Here is a 22410-nt window from a genome sequence, read left to right as displayed (position 1 = left end):
CCCATTTCACTGCCAGCGCGTCCATGAAGGATGAGGAGGGGTCTCTAGTCCTGAACCCGTACCATGGAATCTTGTGGTTGTGACGTGAGGCCATGAGGTCGACGTCTGGTAGGCCCCATTTATTTACCAGAAGTTGAAAAACTCCCGGATGGAAAGCCCACTCTCCGCCGTGCATGTCCTGACGACTTAGGAAGTCCACTTCCCAGTTGAGGATTCCCAGGATGAATATTGCTGAGATAGCGAAAGAGGACGTTCCGCCCAGATCGGAATGTTTGTCACTACCCTCATTGCTGCGTGACTTCGCGTGCCTCCTTGATGATTGAAATAGGCTACTGTGGTTGTGTTGTCGGACTTTATCTGGACCGACCTGCTTTGGAGTAGGTCCTGTGCCAGGAGGAGTGGTTTGTATATTGCGCGCAGCTCCAAAATGTTTATGGGCAAGTGACTTTCCTGCTTTGTCCATCTTCCCTGAAAGGTATTATGACCTGTCACCGCCCCCAATCCGCGAAGACTGGGGTCCGTTGTGAGGAGCACCCAATTTGGAATCCAAAATGGGCGACCCTTGTCCAGATGAGCCTTTTGTAGCCACCATAAAAGAGAGAGACGAACCTCCGGAGGGAGATGGATCCTTTGGGACCGTATTAGATGAGGCTGCCCATTTCACTGGGAGAGGATCAATTGTTGCAGGGGCCTGGAGTGGAAATTAGCATATTCAACCATGTTGAAGATGGATACCATTGACCCCAGGACCTGCATCGCTGATAGCATGGATACCTTTTGCTTGCGGAGAAATTTGAGTACTTGCAATATTAGGGCCGAAATCTTGTCCTGTGGAAGAAACACCCTTTGTATTTGAGAATCCAAAAGTGCCCCCAGATGTACCATCTGTTGTATTGAAGAAAGAGAATTTCTTCCAATTGATGATCCAGCCGTGCTTCTGTAGGCAGGCAATGGTCAGTTGGAGATGGTGTTGTAGAACAGCTGAAGGCTGTGCCAATATCAGAAAGTCGTCCAGGTATGGGAGTATTCTGATTCCCTGACGCCTGAGATAGGCCGTCATAACCGCCATTTTGGTGGAGACCCGAGGGGCCGTTGATAGACCAAAGGGCAGTGCCTGAAATTGATAATGTTGTTCCAGGACAGAAAAACGTAGAAATTGTTGGTGGGATGACGTAAAAGGCACATGCAGATACGCATACTGAATGTCCAGGGAAGCCATAAGATCACCAGGATACATCGCCAAAATAATTGACAGAAGAGTTTCCATATGGAACACGGATAAACTTGTTGAGGGTTTTCAGATTTAGAATAGGTCGATGAGATGAGACCCATTTGGTTTCTGAACCAAAAATAGATTGGAATAATAACCACTTCGTGGTTGACCCACAGGAACTGGGATTATCACCCCTGCCCTCAGCAGGGAGCGAATGGTCTCCTAGAGGGCCAAGGCCTTGATAGAATCTGATGGAGGAGTTGTGCAAAAAACATTTTTGGGAGGATGCCTCCGGAAAGTGAGAGCATACCCCTGAGAGACCACTTCTCTGACCTAGGCGTCTGTTGTTTGACGCCAGTGATCCGCAAATTGTAGAAGGAGAAGGCCCGCCTCATCAGGCAGAGGGTTTGTCGTCCTGCTTAGGGCCAGGACCTCTTAACTTGCTGCTTGGTGGTCTTGAAATATAGAGAAATTAGTCAGCACTAGTGATAAGGTAGATAATTATGAACAATCACATTACAGTAAATTCACGTATATAATGGTCCATCACAGATGATACATTCTGGATGACTCAGTATTGGTGGTGCACCCACAAAATTTGTGCAATACACATGTAGCAAAAAGTTTTTGCAAAGAGCAAAAACTAGAGAAAAAGACAAATATGCCTTTGTTGGGGCACTCTTAGGATAAATATAATCAGATGATGAAGAAGAAATAGGTATTTTTAAAACTTAGCTTTTAATAAAGAACCTTGCTAAAATTAATTCTCTTAAATAGGTAACTCACAAATTAAAAATGGAAAAAATTAATTAATAAAACATATATAAGCAAATAACACAATAGGGATCACAAAATTAAGTGATATTAGCAGATAATTCACCTTGTATCTAGAATCAAAATCAATAAAAAAAGTGGCACAAAACAAAGAAATGTTTGTAATAAATCTGAGATGTTATGGGCCACTAATATTAACAAAGTGATATATGTGCGAAGTACATAAATTATAATTTATTAGTATGGATCTCTCCTCCTGTCTCAACTGTTGAAATCACAGATGGTAAGGAAGGAGCACGCACACAAAAGTATAGACTGAATGGCAGGTAGGTGTTAAACATGCAATAATATATGTATAGCAGTAAATAGCAATGAATCATGTAGCATGTAGCAACCTATAAGTGTAGTTTTCCAAGTCCACTGTAACTATCCATAATAGTGCATAGAAAGTAAAATCAGTACATAGAATTAACATAGGTTCCCAAAAACAGCAAATAAATGGATGATACACCATGTAACACGATCAAATAAAACCAAACTGGTGTAAGGTAATGCACAATTATCCTTGTGTCATGTGTAATATAGACATGACACAAGGATATATAGGAGTGTCATGTCTATATTACACATGACACAATATACTCCTATATATCTTTACCATGTGTCACATGGTAAAGATATATAGGAGTATATTGAAGGAAGTAAGATCAGTGGTGAACTGGAACGCAGAATCACTTCTACTGTCCCCTGTCCTGATCCAACAGGGGATGAGAGAGTGAAAGCTGCGTTGCACCCAGAGGAAACAACAGGAAGCACTTCTGCTGTCTGAGGAGAAGCTGAGTCTCTCCCCTGTTACCTGGAAGGCATTGCAGGGGGAGTCGCGCGCTGGGAACTCAGATGAGAAAGTGCATATGGAGGTGATCGTGAAAGTACCTTGCCAGGGTAGTCAGTGGACTTGGACTGTGATGCGGTGTGCGTGGGCTGAAAAAGCAAATGCTGTCTGCAGGACGCACGTTTCGCTGGAGTGGCATGGTCAACTAATATCACTTAATTTTGTGATCCCTATTGTGTTATTTGCTTATATATGTTTTATTAATTAATTTTTTCCATTTTTATTTTTATTTGTGAGTTACCTACTTAAGAGAATTAATTTTAGCAAGGTTCTTTATTAAAAGCTAAATTTTAAAAATACCTATTTCTTCTTCATCATCTGATTATATTTATCCTAAGCGTGCCCCAACAAAGGCATAATTGTCTTTTTCTCTAGTTCTTGCTCTTTGCAAAAACTTTTTGTTACATGCTTGGTGGTCCTGCAAGAACTAGATGGTATGGAGGAAGACTGTCCTTTTGCTCTTCCCTAAGGAAGAAAGGACCGAAAAGAAGACTGCCTAGACTTTGATGTAGCTGTTGATGGCAGACCTGCAGTTTTGAAGCTGCCAAGGTAGCCACTATCTTATCCAATTCTGCTCCAAAAAGTATGTTTCCATAAAAAGTAAGGATTCCAGAGGCTTCCTGGATACCGTATCTGCTTTCCAGGACCTTAACCAAAGGGCCAATGAGCAACAACCAAAGCTGCCAATGCTTTAGAAGCCAGGAGCCCAGCATCTATTGCAGCTTCTCCCAAATAGGAGGCCGCTTCCCGACAGCTGTTCTCTGGTAGCATTTGGTAGAGTATCTTCCAATGCCCCAGTCCATTCTTCAACAGCCTTGGATAGCCAAGCCCCAGCTATAGCTGGCGGAGTAACCGCACCAGACAATGAAAAAGACATGTTTCAAGCTTTCTATCTGTAGATCTTTAAGAGAGGATGCTGAAGGTATAGGCAACATAGCACTCCTGACTAAATGCATCATGAGATTGTCATAATGCTGTGCCAGCCTTGAGAAAAAGGGTCCTGCGTGATTCAGAAATGTTGGCTTTATCGGGCATGCAATAAAGACTAATATTTGACTTATTATTAAGTCCAGGAGTGCCGCTGCTCTTCTGCCAGTTCTATTAGTATTTCTGCAGATGGCACCCTGGCCATGAACACATTTGTTTATTGAGTGCCAGTTCACTTTTGGACTTTTAATATTATATATGTATATTTTTATTGTATGCACGCTTTCTAAAAGGATTGCATTATATGGAGCAAGACACAGGATTGATTGTGATAGATTATTTGACAGTAAGCAAGAGGTTAGAAAAATGTAGAACTTTAGATCAATATACAGAAATACAGAGTTAGGTCCATATATATTTGGACACTGGTACATTTTTTGTTATTTTAGCCATTTACCAAAACATATTCAAGCTACAGTTCTATAATGAATATGGTTTTAAAGTGCAGATTATCAGATTTAATTTCAGGGTATTCACATCCAAATTGGAGGGAGGGCTTAGGAATTACAGCCGTTTAATAGGTAGCTCCAGCTTTTTCAAAGGATCAAAAGTATTTGGATAATTGACTGAAAAGCTGTCTCATGTACAGGTGTGGGTTGTTCCTTTGTTATTGCTTTATCAATTATGCAGGCAAAAGGTCTGGAGTTGATTCCAAGCGTGGCGTTTGCATTTGGAAGGTGTTGGTCTGAACCCACAACATGTGGACAAATTAGCTCTCAATGTAATTTAAATAGGAAACCCTTAAGCTGCAAAAACAACAAATAGGTCAAATCAACAGTTTGGTACATTCTGAGTAAAAAAGAATGCACCAGTGAGCTCAGCAACACAAAAAGGCCTTGAAGCCCACGGAAGACAACAGTGGTGAATGAAAAAAAGACAGCCCAGTTAGTGAAGAGCATTCTTTGGACATATGAAACAAAGATCATTCTGTACCTGATGATGTGAAGAAAAACAGTAAGGAGAAGGCTTAAGGTACGTATCCACTACCCAGATTTTACCAGGCGATTGAACAATAATCTAGTCGTTATCATTTAATCGTTTGAAAATTGGGCACAAATCGGGGAGTTTAATGTAAAAAACGACCAGCGATGAGCACGCCCGCTGGTAGATTTTGACATCTATCATCTCCCGAACATGCTGGTCAACCTGACGACGTTATCAGTTTGCCCATGTTCGGGGATGATTGATGTGCCTAGACTGAGCGACTGAACGTTCAGTGTAGGCACATCACAGACTGTGAAACGACTGCACGATTACAATGTCGTAATCGTGCACTCGTTTCACAGACACTAAATGGATACGCACCTTTAGAATGGCCCATGACCTGAAGCATACCACATCATGTGTAAAACACAGTGATGGCAGTATAATGGCATAGAGTCACTAGTGTTAAATGAGGATGTGACAGAAGCAGCCAGATGAATTCTGAGTTGTATAGGGATATACAGTCTGCTCAGATTCAGCAAAGTTGATTGGACTGTTCTTCAAAGTACAGATAGAAACATAGAATTTGATGGCAGATAAGAACCACTTGGCCCATCTAGTCTGCCCCTTTTCATGTATCCTTTAGGCAACTTTAACCCTATTTACTCCTTGCGTTTCTCTTAAGGATATTCTTATGCCTATCCCAAGCGTGTTCAAATTGTTCCACTGTTTTAGCTCCAACCACATCTGATGGGAGGCTATTCCACTTATCCACTACCTTTTCTGTGAAGTAATTTTTCCTCAAATTTCCTCTGAGCCTACCTCCCTCCAGTTTCAGGGCATGTCCTTGTGTTCTTGTACATCTCTTCCTTTGAAGAATGCTTCCCTCCTGTCCCTTGTTAAAACCCTTCATGTATTTGAAAGTTTCTATCATGTCCCCCCTTTCCCTTCTCTGTTCCAAACTATACATATTAAGATCTTTTTGTCTTTCTAGGTAAGTTCTGTGCTGTAGGCCATGCACCATTTTAGTTGCCCTTCTTTGTACCGTCTCTAATGTGTCTATATCCTTCTGGAGATATGGCCTCCAGAACTGAACACAGTATTCTAGATGAGGCCGTACCAATGACCTATACAGTGGCATTATCACTTCTTTTTCCCTGCTACTGATTCCTCTCCCTATGCAACCAAGCATCTGACTTGCCTTCCTCATTGCTTTGGTGCATTGCTTGCCTGCCTTCAAGTTTTCTGAAATGGTGACTCCTAAATCCCTCTCCTCCTCTGTAATATCCAATATAGAGTCCTTGATACTATATTTAGCCTTTAGGTTATTGGGACCCAAATGCATGATTGAACAATTACCCAAAACATACTGCGCAAGCAATCCAGGAGTTTTAAAAGGTAAAGAAGAGGAATATTCTGCAATGGCCGAGTCAATCACTTGATCGAGCATGCATTTCACTTGCTGAAGACAAAACTAAAAAAGGCAGAAAGACCCACAAATACTGAATACAGCTGCTGTAAAGGCCTGGCAACACACAGCAAAGGAGGTAACCCAGCATTTGGTGATGTACATGGGGTCCAAACTTCATTGGCTGTAAAGGATTCTCGATCAAGTATTAAAGATTAACATTTTATTTATGATTAATTTGTCCAATGACATGTCAGCCCATGAAAATAGGGGACTGTGTATAAAATGGTAGCAATTCTTAAAAGTTTCATACAACAAATTCGTTCAAGTCCTTGAATTATAGCTGAAAGTCTGCACTTCAAATTATATCTCCATTATTTCATTTCAAATCCATTGCAGAGAGCCAAAATTATGAAAATTGTGTCAGTGGCCTAATATAGATGGACATAACTGTATATAGATATATTGAACACATGTGTAATGGTACAATCATCCTTTAATTAATCTGACTACTGTTGCCCATTATTTTACAGGTGCCATATACTTCTTTCCAAAGGAAAACCTAAGAACACTCAGTAGGCAAAGTACTGCATAAAGCTGTAAGTAATCTATAAGTCATGACCGTTTCGGACTCGTTACGGCCGGCGGTTCAAATCCCGACGGGAGGAGCCCGGCAGGGGTGAAGATCACGACAGGGGTTTTTGGTAAGTACTACTAACCCTGCCTCCTCCCCCCTAACCCTAACCCTCCCTTAGGGGTGCCTAACCCTAACCTCCCCCCCCTAGTGCCTAACTCCCCCCCCCCTCCCCCAAGTGCCTAAACCTAACCCGCCTGCCCCTGCAGCCTAAACCTAAGTCTCCGGGGGGGGGGGAACCCTTACCTCCCCACGGGGGTACCTAATCCTAACCCCCTTCCTCTAGCCTACTCCTAACCCTCATGGGGGGGTGCCTAACCCTAAGTCCCCATGGGAGCACTGACAAATAACCCTCCCCCCCCTGCGGCTGTCTGCGGCCGCCGCCTGGCTTACCTTTGTTCGGTATGCCAGGCGTCGGGTTCCCGGCGTAGGTCTAATGACAGGTGTCGGGATTTCAACGCCTGTCATTAGTACCCTGCCGGGATTTGACAGTCGGGAAGCCGGCGGTCGGCATTTCGACCGTTGGCTTCCTGACTGCATCCCGACAGTTTCATAATAAATCGAAGTAGAACTGTGTTCCCAACTCCACTTACTTTATACATATGATTTATTTCACACTAAAAAGGGAAATATGCTGTCGGCACAAGGATGTACGATTACCATTACATAAACATAGCACATTAAAGCTGTACTGGTACATCAAACCTAATTCATGTATTTACATACAAAACATACATAAGTAATGGGGCGTCACATTATATAAGATAAGAAATAAGAAAAATAATAACAATTTGTAGACAAAACGGCGCCATCATAGGAATTTAGATATTAGAGGATAAAAAAAAATAAAATGGTTTTACAACATATATTAATCAGAGTCAATGGTAGCATGTCCGGACTGAGCATATGTACATAGAAATAAAAGTCATGAAAAGTAATCTTACCACCCACGGTCTTTTCCTTTCCAGCATCTCGATCTTATCAAGGTGACGTTTTCTCTCATAGTACCTCTCAACATCCTGCTTGTATCGTTCGTTCCTCTGCTTCAATTTCTCCAAAAATTCTTCTTTACTTTTACATGTATCCTGATAGATTAATATATCCATGAGTATTAGGTATAGGCTGGCCACAGAGAGGTTTTACAAAGCACTATTGCATTAGTCTACTCTTTCATGAGGCTGAGAATAACATTTAGAGGACTCAGAATTTTCAATAGTGGTAAAAAGCCATATAACTAGTGTATTCTCTTTCTGATAAAAAAAAAAACAGGTTATCCTTTAAACACAAATACATAACAGTAAAGCCTCTTAGTGTTATGCAATCAGACACATTCTTTATTTAACAGGTTGGATGTATGAATCAATTTTGCTGTGGTTTATATCACTAATGGCTTGTCATGTGAATGTCACTCTATTGGCTACATGTTGATCTAGCCCCAACAGATCATTCGTTCTGCGTAGGTCCTGAGTTCTATGGACCTAGATCCTGAATGCCCTGACATCACCCACAGCATGTAGACAGCCCTAGTCTTGAACAAACTTATGCCAGTTTCCCATTCAAGTTGGAGTCCACTTTGGCTGAAATGAAGATTTGTTTTTTACAAACAGCCTTGTTGTCATGAAATATGAAGAAAGGAGAACTACAAGGCAGTACCTTCATCTCCAAACTCTTCTAGCTTAGGATATCACTAATAGGAAGGAAACCTTCCAAATATGGAACTTTAATTCAACCAAAGACAAATGTTTGAAAAAGAGAGGCCTGTAATGCTTTCAGTACAGACTGTGATCCCAAGGGGCTATTGCGGGATGAATGGACGCTACACATACAGTCAGGTGCATAAATATTGGGACATTGACAGAATTTTCATATTTTGGCCTCTATTCACCACCACAATGGCTTTGAAATGAAACAAACAAGATGTGCTTTAACTGCAGACTTTCAGATTTAATTTGAGGGTAATTACATCCAAATCAGGGGAACGGTGTAGCAATTACAACGGTTTCGATATGTGCCTCCCACTTTTTAAGGGGCCAAAAGTAATGGGACTATCAACTCAAAAGCTATTTCATGGACAGATGTGGGCTATTCCCTCGTTATTTCATTATCAATTAAGCAGGTAAAAGGTCTGGAGTTGATTCTAGGTGTGACATTTGCATTTGGAATCAGTTGCTGTCGACTCTCAATATGAGATCCAAAGAGCTGTCACTATCAGTGAAGCAAGCCATCATTAGGCTGAAAAATCAAAACAAACCCATCAGAGAGATAGCAAAAACATTAGGTGTGGCCAAATCAACTGTTTGGAACATTCTTAAAAAGCACCGGAGAGCTCAGCAACACCAAAAGACCCGGAAGACCACGGAAAACAACTGTGGTGGATGACGGAAGAATTATTTCCCTGGTGAAGAAAAACCCCTTCACAACAGTTGGCCAAATCAAGAACACTCTCCAGGAGGTAGGTGTATGTGTGTCAAAGTCATCAATCAACTGAAGACTTCACAAGAGTGAATATAGAGGGTTCACCACAAGATGTAAACCATTGGTGAACCACAAAAACAGGAAGACCAGATTAGAGTTTGCCAAACAACATCTAAAAAAGCCATTACAGTTCTGGAACAACATCCTATGGACAGATGAGACAAAGATCAACTTGTACTAGAGTGATGGGAAGAGAAGAGTATGGAGAAGGAAAGGAACTGCTCATGATCCAAAACATACCACCTCATCAGTGAAGCATGGTGGTGGTAGTGTCATGGCGTGGGCATGTATGGCTGCCAATGGAACTGATTCCCTTGTATTTATTGATGATGTGACTGCTGACAAAAGCAGCAGAAGGAATTCTGAAGTTTTTCGGGCAATATTATATGCTCATATTCAGTCAAATGCTTCAGAACTCATTGGACGGCGCTTCACAGTGCAGATGGACAATGACCCGAAGCATACTGCAAAAGCAACCAAAGAGTTTTTTAAGGCTAAAAAGTGGAATGATATGCAATGGCCAAGTCAATCCCCTGATCTGAATCCGATTGAGCATGCATTTCACTTGATGAAGACAAAACTGAAGGGAAAATGCCCCAAGAACAAGCAGGAACTGAAGACATTTGCAGCAGAGGTCTGGCAGAGCATCACCAGGGATGAAACCCAGCGTCTGGTGATGTCTATGCGTTCCAGACTTCAGGCTGTAATTGCCTGCAAAGGATTTGCAACAAAGTATTAAAAAGTGAAAGTTAGATTTAGGATTGTTTATTTTGTCCCATTACTTTTGGCCCCTTAAAAAGTGGGAGGCACATATAGAAACCGTTGTAATTCCTACACCGTTCCCTGATTTGGATGTAATTACCCTCAAATTAAATCTGAAAGTCTGCAGTTAAAGCACATCTTGTTTGTTTCATTTCAAAGCCATTGTGGTGGTGAATAGAGGCCAAAATATGAAAATTCTGTCAATGTCCCAATATTTATGCACCTGACTGTATATATCAGTCCCTGTAAGAGAGAATAAATGCAGGAAAGATTCATAAGGGGAGATTAACTAAGCTCTGGAAAGTGATAAACTACCAACCACTCAGCTCCTAACTGAGATGTTACAGGCTGTGTTTGAAAAATGACAGTTAGGAGCTGATTGATTGGCAGTTTATCACTTTCCAGAGCTTAGTACATCTGCCCCATAGTGAATAGTAGTATTTACCGCACAAAATTAGGAGAGGGTTCGGGGGTAGTTTTATAGAATTTAGTGACGAAAGTTATGTTTTATTTTTAATTATCTATAGGCCTCAACAGATTTAGCTAACAAACTAGACCAAACACATAATTCTGCAGGTGGATGTTCTGAGTCAGTACTGGGTCTTGCTCTAAAATCCCAATTGGTGGAGAGGTAACTCAAAAAGTTGCACTATATATGGCTTTTTCCAGAAGTCCCTTTTCCTTTTGGAGAGGACTGCTTGTAAACTTTTCATAGATGGTATATAGCTTGTTGTTCTCACTCGTTCCTCTCCTTCTTTCAAAACTGTCCCCTTATGTTAAATCTGTCTAGATCTTGTGTGTATCTGTACAGTGCTATTTTGTATATAATATATTCCGGATTTTAAATATATGAATGAAATCAAAAAGTTCTGTGATCATATAAATGCGCAAAGCTTATATAGGCCACAGAAATCTGAGCTATTTCTAATATCCATAATAATTTACTAAAAAAATTCTTTACATTACACCATTTCTATGAACACTGAAGTGACAATTCAGAACCTGACAATTACAAGTAATGAAGCCAGAACTCAATGTTTACATGATAACAATTAAAGAAGTTTATAAATATTTTAGCATCACTTCTGAATTGTTCATTGAGTGTAGTTAACAGTGGATAGCCACAGGAACTTGCAGTATAAAAGATTCAGGCAAGAAATGTATTGTGCTTTTTTTAATATGAAAAATGGTGGCGGTATTCAGCTAAAGTTACTAGATTTAAAAGTTGATGCTAGATTTATAGTAGCTTACACACTCTACATAAGTGTCCAAATATTTATTTTATTAGTTTCTGAAATTATTTGATTTCTTCTGGTTTCTGGAACTAGATATAAGAAATTAAATTAGACCCAAAAAAGGTGCAAGTACTGCGTATCCCTGAGTACCACCAAGAAAAAGCAATGCCTGTAAATAGTAAGTGGGTTACTTTAGTCAGAGATCAAAGTACATTGTTTCTTGGGTAAAACGGACAAAAAGTACCTCAAGTTCTTTTTCCTTTTCCCTGCAGTTTTTTAATTCACAATGAAATTTGTACATCTCTGGAGGTCCAATCGACTTCTCTGTTGCTTCAAGTAGCTCAATTTTAGATAATTTGGCAAATTCACCAACTTTATCCTGTAAAATAATTTGGTTATGAATAAAGTAACTGCAAAGTTATGTGCTTTGACAAATGGGATATCTATAATACTGTGAACTATAATTCAGCAAAACATTTTATTAAAAATATAAGTAACCAATTTCAATATGGTCTGACATTTTTAGGTAGACATGCAAACTATTCTGGATCACAATGCATTGTTAACAGCTTTACGCTGGGTACAAATCTGGCCAACTTAAACTATCTAATGATTGGTAAGTGCATATACACTTACCAGTCGGTCGGGCGATATGTCTGCCAACAGAGCTATTTGAATATGACCGCTCACTTGTGGCATAATATTCAATGACTTCTGCTGCAGACATATAGGGCTGTCATGGAGACAGCCAGATGAAATGTTATATCTGCTAGATAGATAGTCATTGGCTGTGCTGCAGGGCCGATCAGATGCGTCTGTGAGCAATGTCATTCACAGACACACACGTAGGGTGTACACACCCACTGAGGCACTACAGATATATCGTCCATTCAATGGAACTGGGCCAGCACTGGCGCAATGTGTACCCGGATGTTATGGCCGCCGACATATCGTATCCGCTGTACACATCAGAACGATATAATCAGACCCAGCGACAGGGGGGTACAAATGGGACACTTGTACCGGGCCTCGAGACTCTGAGGGGCCCCCGACCACTCAGGAATTTCAGGAGCAGAGTTCATTTGCCCTCCTTGCCTCTGTCACCTGCTGTGTAAGCTGCTTACACAGCAGGTGGCAGAGGCAACAGTAAGCAGGGTACCCGGCACAGTTGCAGCTAGAGCCACCCACCCGGGCCGGCACAGGCAGAGTCATGGAGGATGGCAGCCGGCGCAGCGAGCGTGACGTCATGACGTCACGCCGCTGAATCAGAGAGGAGCTGCCAGCCGGGTCTGACACAACAGGCTTAGGTCTAGAACGAGGTGCTGTACAGGACTTCAGACATCACAACCATGTGACCTCGCTTCGCTCGCCGCGCTTCGGGCAGGATGGCTCACTTCGCTTGCCACAGGTTTATATTCCCCCTCTATGCCCACGTGGATAGTAACACTAGCAGCTGACTGGCCCTGCCGTAGCAGTCACATGGCTGTGACGTCAGAGGTCCTTTCTTCAACTTGGATCTAGAAAAAACAGAGTCGCCAGGAAAGAGTAACACAGGCAGCGCAGCAGGTAAGTGTTGGCCGGAGCCGGGCTTGGCTAGAGTCACGGGGCAGGTGGTGAGGAGCTGCAGATGAAGGAAGGGGGGGGGCGGGTGACACACAGGGGCTGGGGGAGATGGGAAGGTATGACAGGAGCTGGGAAGGGGGGGGGTGACAGACATGGGGGCTGGGGGTGTGTGACAGGAGCTGGGGATGAGGGAGGGGTGAGAGATACAGAGGTTGTGGAAGAGGGGGGTGCGACAGACACAGGGGTTGTGGAAGTGGGGGTGCGACAGACACAGGGGCTGGAGAAGAGGGGTGTCTGTGACAGACACAGGGGATGGGGAAGAGGGGTGTCTGTGACAGACACAGGGGATGGGGAAGAGGGGTGTGTGACAGACACAGGGGCTGGAGAAGAGGGGTGTGTGACAGACACAGGCTGAGGAAGGGGGGGGGATGAACATGGGGCTGGGGGAAAATCAAGCTAAGAGACACTGGCTGGGGGAAAAGAAGTTGAGAGAGACAGGGGCTGGGGAAAATTAAGCTGAGAGACACAGGGGCTGGAAAATGAAGCCGAGAGGCACACTGGCTGTGGAAGAGGGGTGTGTGACAGATAGGGGCTGGGGAAGAGGGGGGGGGTGACAGACACAGGGGCTGGGGAAGTGACAGACACAGGGGCTGGAGAAGAGGGGCGTGTGACAGACACAGGCTGAGGAAGGGGGGGGTGAACATGGGGCTGGGGGAAATCAAGCTGAGAGACACTGGCTGGGGGAAAAGAAGTTGAGAGACACAAGGGCTGGGGGAAAAGAAGTTGAGAGAGACAAGGGCTGGGGGAAATGAAGCTGAGAGACACAGAAGCAGGGGAAAAGATGAGAGACACACCTGGGGAAAATGAAGCTGAGAGACACAGGGGCTGGGAAATGAAGCTGAGAGGCACACTGGCTGTGGAAGAGGGGTGTTTGACAGACACAGGTGCTGGGGAAGAGGGGGTGTGTGTGACAGACACGGGCTAGAGAAGGGGGGGGTGACATACACAAGCTGGGGAAGAGGGGGGGTGACAGACACAGGGGCGGTGACAGACACAGGGGCTGGGGAAGAGGGTGTGTGTGTGTGACAGACACAGGGTTTGGGGAGGAGGGGGTGTGTGACAGACACAGATGATGGGGAAGGTGTGACAGACACAGGGGATGGGGAAGAGGGGGGTATGAAAGACACGGGCTGAGGAAGAAGAGGGGATGAACATGGGGCTGGGGGAAATCAAGCTGAGACACAGGCTGGGGAAAATGAAGCGAGAGACACAGGGGCTGGGGAAAATTAAGCTGAGAGACACAGGGGCTGGAAAATGAAGCTGAGAGACACAGGGGCTGGAAAATGAAGCTGAGAGGCACACTGGCTGTGGAAGAGGGGTGTGTGACAGACACAGGGGCTGGGGAAGAGGTGGTGTGTGTGACAGACACGGGCTAGAGAAGGGGGGGGGTGACATACACAAGCTGGGGAAGAAGGGGTGTGACAGACACAGGGGCTGGGGGAAATCCAGCTGAGAGATACAGGGGCTGGGGGAAAGAGACACACAGCTGGGGAAAATTAAGCTAAGAGACACAGAGGCTGCAAAAAGAAGTCAAGAGACACAGGGGCTGGAGAAAATGAAGCTGAGAGTCACAGGAGTTGGGGAAAATGAAGCCAAGAGACACGGGTGCTGTGGAAAATGAGGTTGAGAGACACAGGGGCTAGGGAATGAAGATGAGAGACACTGGCTGGGCAATGAAGCTGAGAGACATGGGCTGGGGAATGAATCTGAGAGACACAGTGATGCAGATGAAGCTTAGAGATACAGGGGATATGAGTGGATGGCTACAGATGGAGAGGCACAGGGGATGAGGCTGGAGACGGATGGTACTGGAGTGACACAGGTGAGGAAGAGGCTGGAGAGATGAGGGTTGAGACTGGAGCAACACAGGTGAGGATAAGGCTGAGAAACACAGTTGGGGATAAGGCTGGACAGACACAGGCGATGAGCTAAATGCCGACCTGCATGTACCTACTGGGAAGGGATATGGGAGCCCAAAAACATGAATGTACCAGGCCCTAAGATTTCTATTGCCGGCCATGGATGTAATGAGGGATGGAACAATCCTTCATTCTGTCCTTCATTACCTAGCATGGCACCGCATGCGATATCATCCGGCTGACTGTGCAGCAAAGCCGAGCGGGTGATATCTCTAACGACCAAAGGAGTGAGTAAATCGGGCATACAAACTACACAAAATGCCTGATTTGTTGTTCTGATTTGGGCAAATGGCCCAAATTGGAACGATATTGCTCCATTGTGTACCCTGCTTAAGTCTAATTGTAAGTTTGTTCTAATGTATGCTTATAACACAAAAGTTTAGTTGACTGCTGAAATATTCTAAGCTGTAGGTGTAATAAATAAAATAGAATTTTATACGTATGTTAAATCCATTTCTCTGAATACAATGTTGGACACTGGAATTATGAGTTTGCAGGAGTTTGGGTACTTTAAAAAAATCTGACAAAAGTCTAAATGTACTCCTGCTTCATATCCTTTACTCTGCTGGCAGTCAGTCATTTACTAACCAATGCCCACAGAACAGAGTAAATATAGACGAAACCAGCAAAAAGCAAGAGCAAAACGTTCTGCTAAAACCATCAACTTGAATTAAAATAGAACAGGAAAAAAAATAAATCACAATTTCTAAGCCATCCTGTTGGGGGAAGCTGGAACCATAGGGACATCCCAAAACTTCCCACACAGAAGCTATATAATTTACAGGCCCTATTATAATTATTAGCTGAAAAGGCTTTCTAGCCTTAAATATGGTCTCAACCACACTATCAGAGAAGCCCATTTTCTTCAGGATCATGGAGAATATATAAACTCCACACAGGTACGGCCGTGGTGGGAGTCGAATCCACAACCTCAGTGCTGTGAGGCCGTAATGCTAACCATTACACCGTCTGTGCTGCCCAATCTATTGAAATCAATAGAATGCCCCGACGATTGTATAGGTGTGTACCTAGCTTAAGCTTCTCTCTGTTTTCCTCCTTGTGAACTCTTAGCCTTTCCAAAGCATCCAATCTTCTACATTTGAAAGCATCAACAGGCAGAAGAAACTAAAAATGTAGGGCCTGATTCAGAGATGTGTGCTAACCCGATGCTTAGCACACATCCCCATCTGCAGCCTGATTGACAGGCTGCAGCGTTTGGGAGTGTTTCTGGGTAAAGATCCTGGAAACGGGCATGTTGCCCTCGCTTTCCGGGAGGGACGAGGCCAAGATCTGAGTCGGTGGACGCAGATTTCCAGGCCTTGCAAGCTGACAGGACCCAGTCAGGCTGCAGTAAGCTTCAGCTACCGCAGCCTGGCCGAAAGGGGCAACCATCAGCAATCCCAGGCTGCGACCTCGGTCGTAGAGATGAGATCGCAGCTGCAGCAAGAGGGTGTGTTTCCTACAGACACCTCCTGCTGCATTTGCATTTTTAGATGGATGGAATTGCACAGCCGCATGTGTGCAGCTCTGCAATTCCATCCATCTATGAATCAGGCCCTTAATTCAGTTCAGGGCCGAACAAGACCTGGTAAGGAATAGGAGTAAATGATGATCGGCAATTTGCTCCTAAATGCCAGAAAACAGATGAAAATGGTTGTTCAGACAAGTTTGTTAAATGTTTGATCTAAACAATTTGTTCAGAAAAACAGTTTTTGTCCATTTTCCGGCGTTTTGGAGCAAATTGCTGATTGTCATTTGCGTTCATACCTTACCAGATTTTCATTCCAACCAATCAACTAGTTGGCTGGTTGGATGTAAATTGGTCTAGTGTGTGGCCAGCTTAAGTCCTAAGGCTCTGTGCTTGTAAACACCAGTACTTACTGCATCCTCAAACTCCTAGAGACCAGTTTACTCACTATCCGTAACAGCCTGTATGAAAACAGTTGTGGTGGCTAATAACTAAAGCTGGCCACACACTAGAACGATATCTTTCCAACCAGCCAACTAGTTGGCTAGTTGGAATTAAAATCGTCTAGTGTGTGGGAGCAAACGATAATCAGCCGTTTGCTCAAACACGCTGAAAAACGGCTAGAAACGGTAGTTCCAACTACTTGGTGAAAATCAAACATGTTTGTCTTTCACCAAATAATCATTCTAGTGTCCCCCTACTTAAAAAAAAATAAAAAAAATTGAAGAGTAAATGAAAGGTAAAATTCATATGCTGTCATAGGCAGCATAGTACAGAAATTTCTGGCGCAAAAGAATAAGATTAGAGCTGCCTGTTTCCAAACAGGGTTAACACCCTTTAACCCGAATACAAAATACACCAAACCAGAAAATTGAATGGAGACTCCGGCGCTAAACCTTCACCACTAAGTATTCAAAGAAATAACACTTCCCTTCTTTTGATTGTCTTATCTTCCTTATTCCAATTGGAAGTGTTAAAAGATCATGTGTAGCTATGTCCCGTATATGAAAAATAGATCTGGTAGAAGTATGGACTTCAATAGCAGTCTAGAGCTGGGTTTCCCAAACGCGGTCCTTTAACAGTCCAGATTTTAATGATTTAGCGCCGGTGTCTCCATTCAATTTTCTGGTATAGGCAGCATAGTGACTGCTTATTTCTTAACGTGCCCAAACTCCTTTCTGAGCCCTCTATTCATGATGGAGAAAATAAAAATCCTAGATATTAGAGATGTAGCACAAAAACGAGGAATCATAAAAAAAAAATGCAGTCACTAATAAACTGATTCACTAGGACACTACAAAAACAAGAACAGATTTACCTGTGGGAGAAACTGACAAAGATTCCCCACTTGGATGTTCAACGCAGCCACCATCTCTTCAACCAACTTTAAAGATGTACTCTTGCCATTGATGTACCACATTGACTGATTATTTGATACTTGAATTTCACGAGTGATGACAAGATTCCCAGAAGCCTTATGCCTAATATAGCAAGAGAGAACCTTTGTTCAGTGTGGAAACAGCTATTGGTATGTGTGAATGTATGCATGACAGGAAGAAAAGTGAAAATGAAAGCAGCACACTTTAAAGCTTGCAGTTAAAACCTATTCAGTTATTGCTCTATTAGAGCTGTTTTGCTAGACATTAAAAAATAAATAAATAAATCAGAAATTGGAAAATAATAACATTACCCAAGTAAACATGGATAGTGTTAAAGTAATGACAAAAAGTTTTCAGAGGTCTATTTTCATCAACGGTAAATATTCGCTACAGATGTGTCCTCATACACCTAGCCTCAATACTCCATGCGGTGCGAGACACATGGCAGTAGTGAGCCTTCTGGTCCCGTGTGACACGGCTTGCACTGAGCGTTTTTTTCACCGCTTCACGGGACTGCACTGATTAATTTGATATGCAAGACTTGTATATCTGTGTGCGTTTAAGTCTGAATATGAAGCAGTAACCTTGGTGTGACTACATCGTAGAACTTTGTATACAGAATCAGACTAAAAGATACATTTTGGGGTGACAAAAAGATGCGAAAAAGACGCATGAGGTTAACGGAGTCAGAAGGGACCTGGCGTGCCGAGAAGGGCCGTTTGGTGTGACTGTTGCACTAGTGAATGAGGACACACCTTTAGGTGTTAGGCTAGTGGCTCACCAAATTTTGGAAGTATTTGAGCCCTAGCACATACATGCTTTATTTGCCACCACTTATACCCCTTTCACATCGCAATAGGCAGGACCTGCCCGAGACCCCTTTCAGACTGGCGGCCCGACCCGGGATTGATGCTGGGTTGATGAAGTCACCGCCATCGCTACTGAGTCGGCGCTTGGAGATGAGATCATCACCAAGCGCCAGCTCTCCCTAGGCAGTGAATAGGACCCGGGTCGCCTCGACCCGAATTACATGTTCACATCGCACCGCCGTGTTCAACCCTGCTTTTTACCCAGGTTGAAATGCCATGTTATTTCAACTGGGCCCTTCCACACTACGCAGAAACCCAGGTAGCTGCACATTCATGTGCAGTAACTTGGGTTATTTGAAGGCAGTGTGAAAGGGGTATTAGCAGGAATTGAACTTGTATGAATAAATCAGCATTTCTTCTTCGGGTTCCATAGGGATCCACAGGGATACCATGGGGATATTATGGTTGGAAGACCAGGTACCAAACAGTTAAAGCTTTGGCTCCCAGTTTGTTGTTTGGTGTGGCAGGACTCAGGCGCACCTTTGTAACAGGAGGACTGCTTAGAGCAGTCCTAAGCTTTTACTTTAGGTTTTATTTTATTTTAAGTTTTTTGAGTTGGCAGTACCCGGCGTCTGTATTAAGAAGCATGTACTGCGACTCCATCTACCTCTGGCAGGCAGCAACATAAGTAATTGTGCTGGTGACTTCCTTGCTTCTGGTGTCAGAGACGCACCAGAAGCCGCTGCTGTAAGGACCAGGGATTTTCCGCATCCTTACAACACCAGCCGGGGCCCTATCGTTTGACATTGCGGGATCGGTAGCAGGTGCAATCTGCTGCCATGAGGTCAGCGTACCTGGCTGGTTAAAGCAGCTTAGGGGAAATAGGCACTCCCAAGACAGCTCCTCCCCCGACCCATATGCAGTCCCTACGAGGGTTTTACGCATCTGGGTTGCTCCGCCTACCCTCCACGTGTACGAGAAACTCACGGTCCACACAGTGCATCCGGTAGCCGTGGTCTCAGGAGGGTCTGGGTCAGTCTCCCTGTGTACTTCTCCCTTGGTTTAGGTATACGGGGGAAGATGTATGAAGCTCTGGGAAGTGATGAAGTGCAGAGTGATAAGCAACCAGCCAATTAGCTCCCAACTGTCATTTTTCAAACACAGCCTGTAACATGACAGCTGGGAGCTGAGTGGTTGGTCGTTTATCACTCTGCACTTGATCACTTCACAAAGCTTCATACATGTCCTATCATTCCTTTGCATTGCTGTAGCAGATTTAGAGCCAATTCTAATTATATTACATGTGCATTTTATGTGACTATTTGCTGTTTGCTGACTGATACTGTTTTTATTTCTGTCAATTATAAGCTTTACTTATTTATTTCTGAAGTACTTCACATTCATTGAGATTTTGTGAAGGCTGTCACATTGTGCCTTTACTTTGAATTTGTCAAAAAAATAAAAGGGAAACAGGAGGGGGATCCACCTGTGCTGGTTTCATGTAAATTATGTAAGGCTTGTGTGTCCTCACAGGACATAAAGGAGGGTTTTGGTGTTGACTGTTACAAAGTACCATCTTACCAGTCCGGTTTACCTGTTGTTGGACAAGAGCCATCTTGGTTTACCTCTTTGTCCCAGGTTATGATGCAGGTGGTGGATCATTTGGCTACAAATCAAGAAAGTCATCTGCCAATAAACATTCTGGAACTGTGAGCAGTAAACAAATCACTTGTCAGGGCACAGGACCTGCTCCAAGGCAGGCCTGTCCAGATCCAGTCCGACAACGTGACTTCAGTTGCCTACCTCAATCAATCACAAGGAGTTATGCAGCCATGAAGGAAGTGACAAAGGTTCTCATTTGGGTAGAACGTCATCTTCCGGCCATCTCGGCAATATTCATCCCGGGGGTACTCAATTGGGAAGCAGACTTCCTAAGTCGCCAGGACATACACGCCGAAGAGTATACTCTCCATCCGGGAGTGTTTCAGCTCCTGGTAAACAGATGGGGTCTATCAGAGATAGATCTCATGGCGTCGCGCCACAACCGGGTAAGGGGCCAGGTCCAGAGACCCATCCTGCACGCAAGAGTTCTCAGGAAATTCAAGCAGGAAGGCGGAACAGCAATACTGGTGGCTCCGGCTTGGCCCAGATGTCATTGGTTCACCGACATACAGAATCTGTCGGTAGACCATCCGTATCCTCGCTCTTCCTCGGTGGCAGGATCTGCTAAAGCAGGGTCCCTGCCGACATCCGGACTTCTTCTACTTGCATCTATTACAGAGTTTGGCATTCTTTTAGTCAATGGTGTGCTCATAAGGAATATGATCCTAAGGTGTTTAGGATTTCCAGGATACTGGCTTTTCTGCAGGCAGGGTTAGACAATGGTCTCCGCCTGGCCACTTTGAGAGTGCAGGTTTCTGCACTGTCAGTCTGGTTCCGGAAGATTGCTTCATTACCAGATGTTAGAATTTTTTTCCCAGGAGTCCTGCGAGTTCAGACTTTTTTTGTTCCACCGGTAGCACCGTGGGATTTATCTTTAGTTTATCTTGGGTTACAAGCTTCCCCATTTGAGCCTTTAGACTCTGTAGATTAAGTGGTTGACAGCAAAGACACTTTTTCTTCTTGCTATTTCTTCTGCTCACAGAGTCTCGGATTTGACAGTGCTCTCTTGTCGCTCCCCATATTTGATTTTTCACCAGGATAAAGCTGTTCTTCATACAAGGGAGGGTTACCTTCCTAAGGTAGTGTTCCATTTTCATGTTAATGAAGAAATTGTTCCAGCTTTACAGGCTCCATGGGAGGCAATCGGGAAGCCGACTGCCTAAATACCGGCAGCCGGCTTCCCGACTGTCTTATCCCGGCAAGGGTGAAATGCCGGGCGTCTAGATGTAGACGCCCGCATTTCCCCGATGCCGGGAGACCGGCATCACGATCGTAGTGATGCCGGGCGCCGCGAGCGGACAGCCGTGGGTTTAGGTTTAGGGCTCCCGGGGGGGACTTAGGGTTACGCACCCCCCCAGGAGGGTTAGGCTAGGGGGAGGGAGGGTTAGGAACCCCCGGGGGGGACTTAGGGTTAGGCACCCCCCCGAGGGACTTAGGTTTAGGCAGCGGGGAAGGGGGTGGTTAGGCACTTAGAGGGGGGATTAGGGTTAGGCACTTGGGGGGGGAAGTTAGGGTTAGGCACCCCTAAGGAGGGTTAGGGGCTTAGGTTAGGTTAGTGGATACTTACCTATCCACGATCGGGATTTCCAGCGCTGTCGGGCTTCCGCTGCGTCGCACTCTGCTACTGTCGGGCTGCCGCTGACGGGAATCGAACCGCCGGCCATGCGGCCGACGGTATTTCATACCAATTCCGGCTCCATACCTTTCTGTAGGTGAAGCCTCCCTGGATGTAGTACGTGCTCTACGTATTTATGTGGAGCGTACAAACTGTGTTAGAAAATCAGATTCTCTTTTTGTATTATATGATTTTCACAAACGAGGATGGCCAGCTAATAAGCAGACTCTGGTGAGATAGTAACGCATGACTATCTCTCAGGTGTACACACAGGCTGATCTACCTGTCCCAAGCACGGTGACAGCCCATTCTACACGTTCTATAGAGCCATCGTGGGCATTCAGTCGTGGTGCCTCTGCTGAACAATTGTGCAAGGCAGCCACGTGGTCTTCTATCCACACTTTTCTTAGGTTTTATGCCTTTGATACTTTTGTCTCCCAGGATGCTTCCTTTGGGCGACAATTTCTTTTTTCTGCTCAGGAGCATCCCCCACCCTAGGGGAACTGCTTTAGGACATCCCCCTGGTATCCCTGTGGACCCCTATGGACCACGAAGAAGAAATATAGAGTTATGGTAGACTTACCTAGATAACTCCTTTTCTTTGAGGTCCATAGGGTCCACAGGGCGCCCA

General features: G+C 44.3%; 1 protein-coding gene across 1 annotated transcript in view; it reads right to left on the bottom strand.

The window, feature by feature from the left end:
* SMC5 (structural maintenance of chromosomes 5) overlaps window positions 1–22410 on the bottom strand; it is a 166611-nt gene that overhangs the window by 107193 nt on the left and 37008 nt on the right. The window contains exons 4-6 of the mRNA XM_088475720.1: window positions 17633–17795; window positions 11549–11683; window positions 7777–7917 (exon numbers count right to left, since the gene is read on the bottom strand). Of these exons, the coding sequence (XP_088331846.1) occupies window positions 7777–7917; window positions 11549–11683; window positions 17633–17795 (439 nt within the window). The remainder of the gene's footprint in view (window positions 1–7776; window positions 7918–11548; window positions 11684–17632; window positions 17796–22410) is intronic.

The sequence above is a fragment of the Taudactylus pleione genome, unplaced genomic scaffold, assembly GCF_031769625.1.
Source record: "Taudactylus pleione unplaced genomic scaffold, aTauple2 ptg000177l, whole genome shotgun sequence".
NCBI classification, from domain to species: Eukaryota; Metazoa; Chordata; class Amphibia; order Anura; family Myobatrachidae; genus Taudactylus; species Taudactylus pleione.
This window is presented reverse-complemented; position numbering and strand designations above follow the sequence as displayed.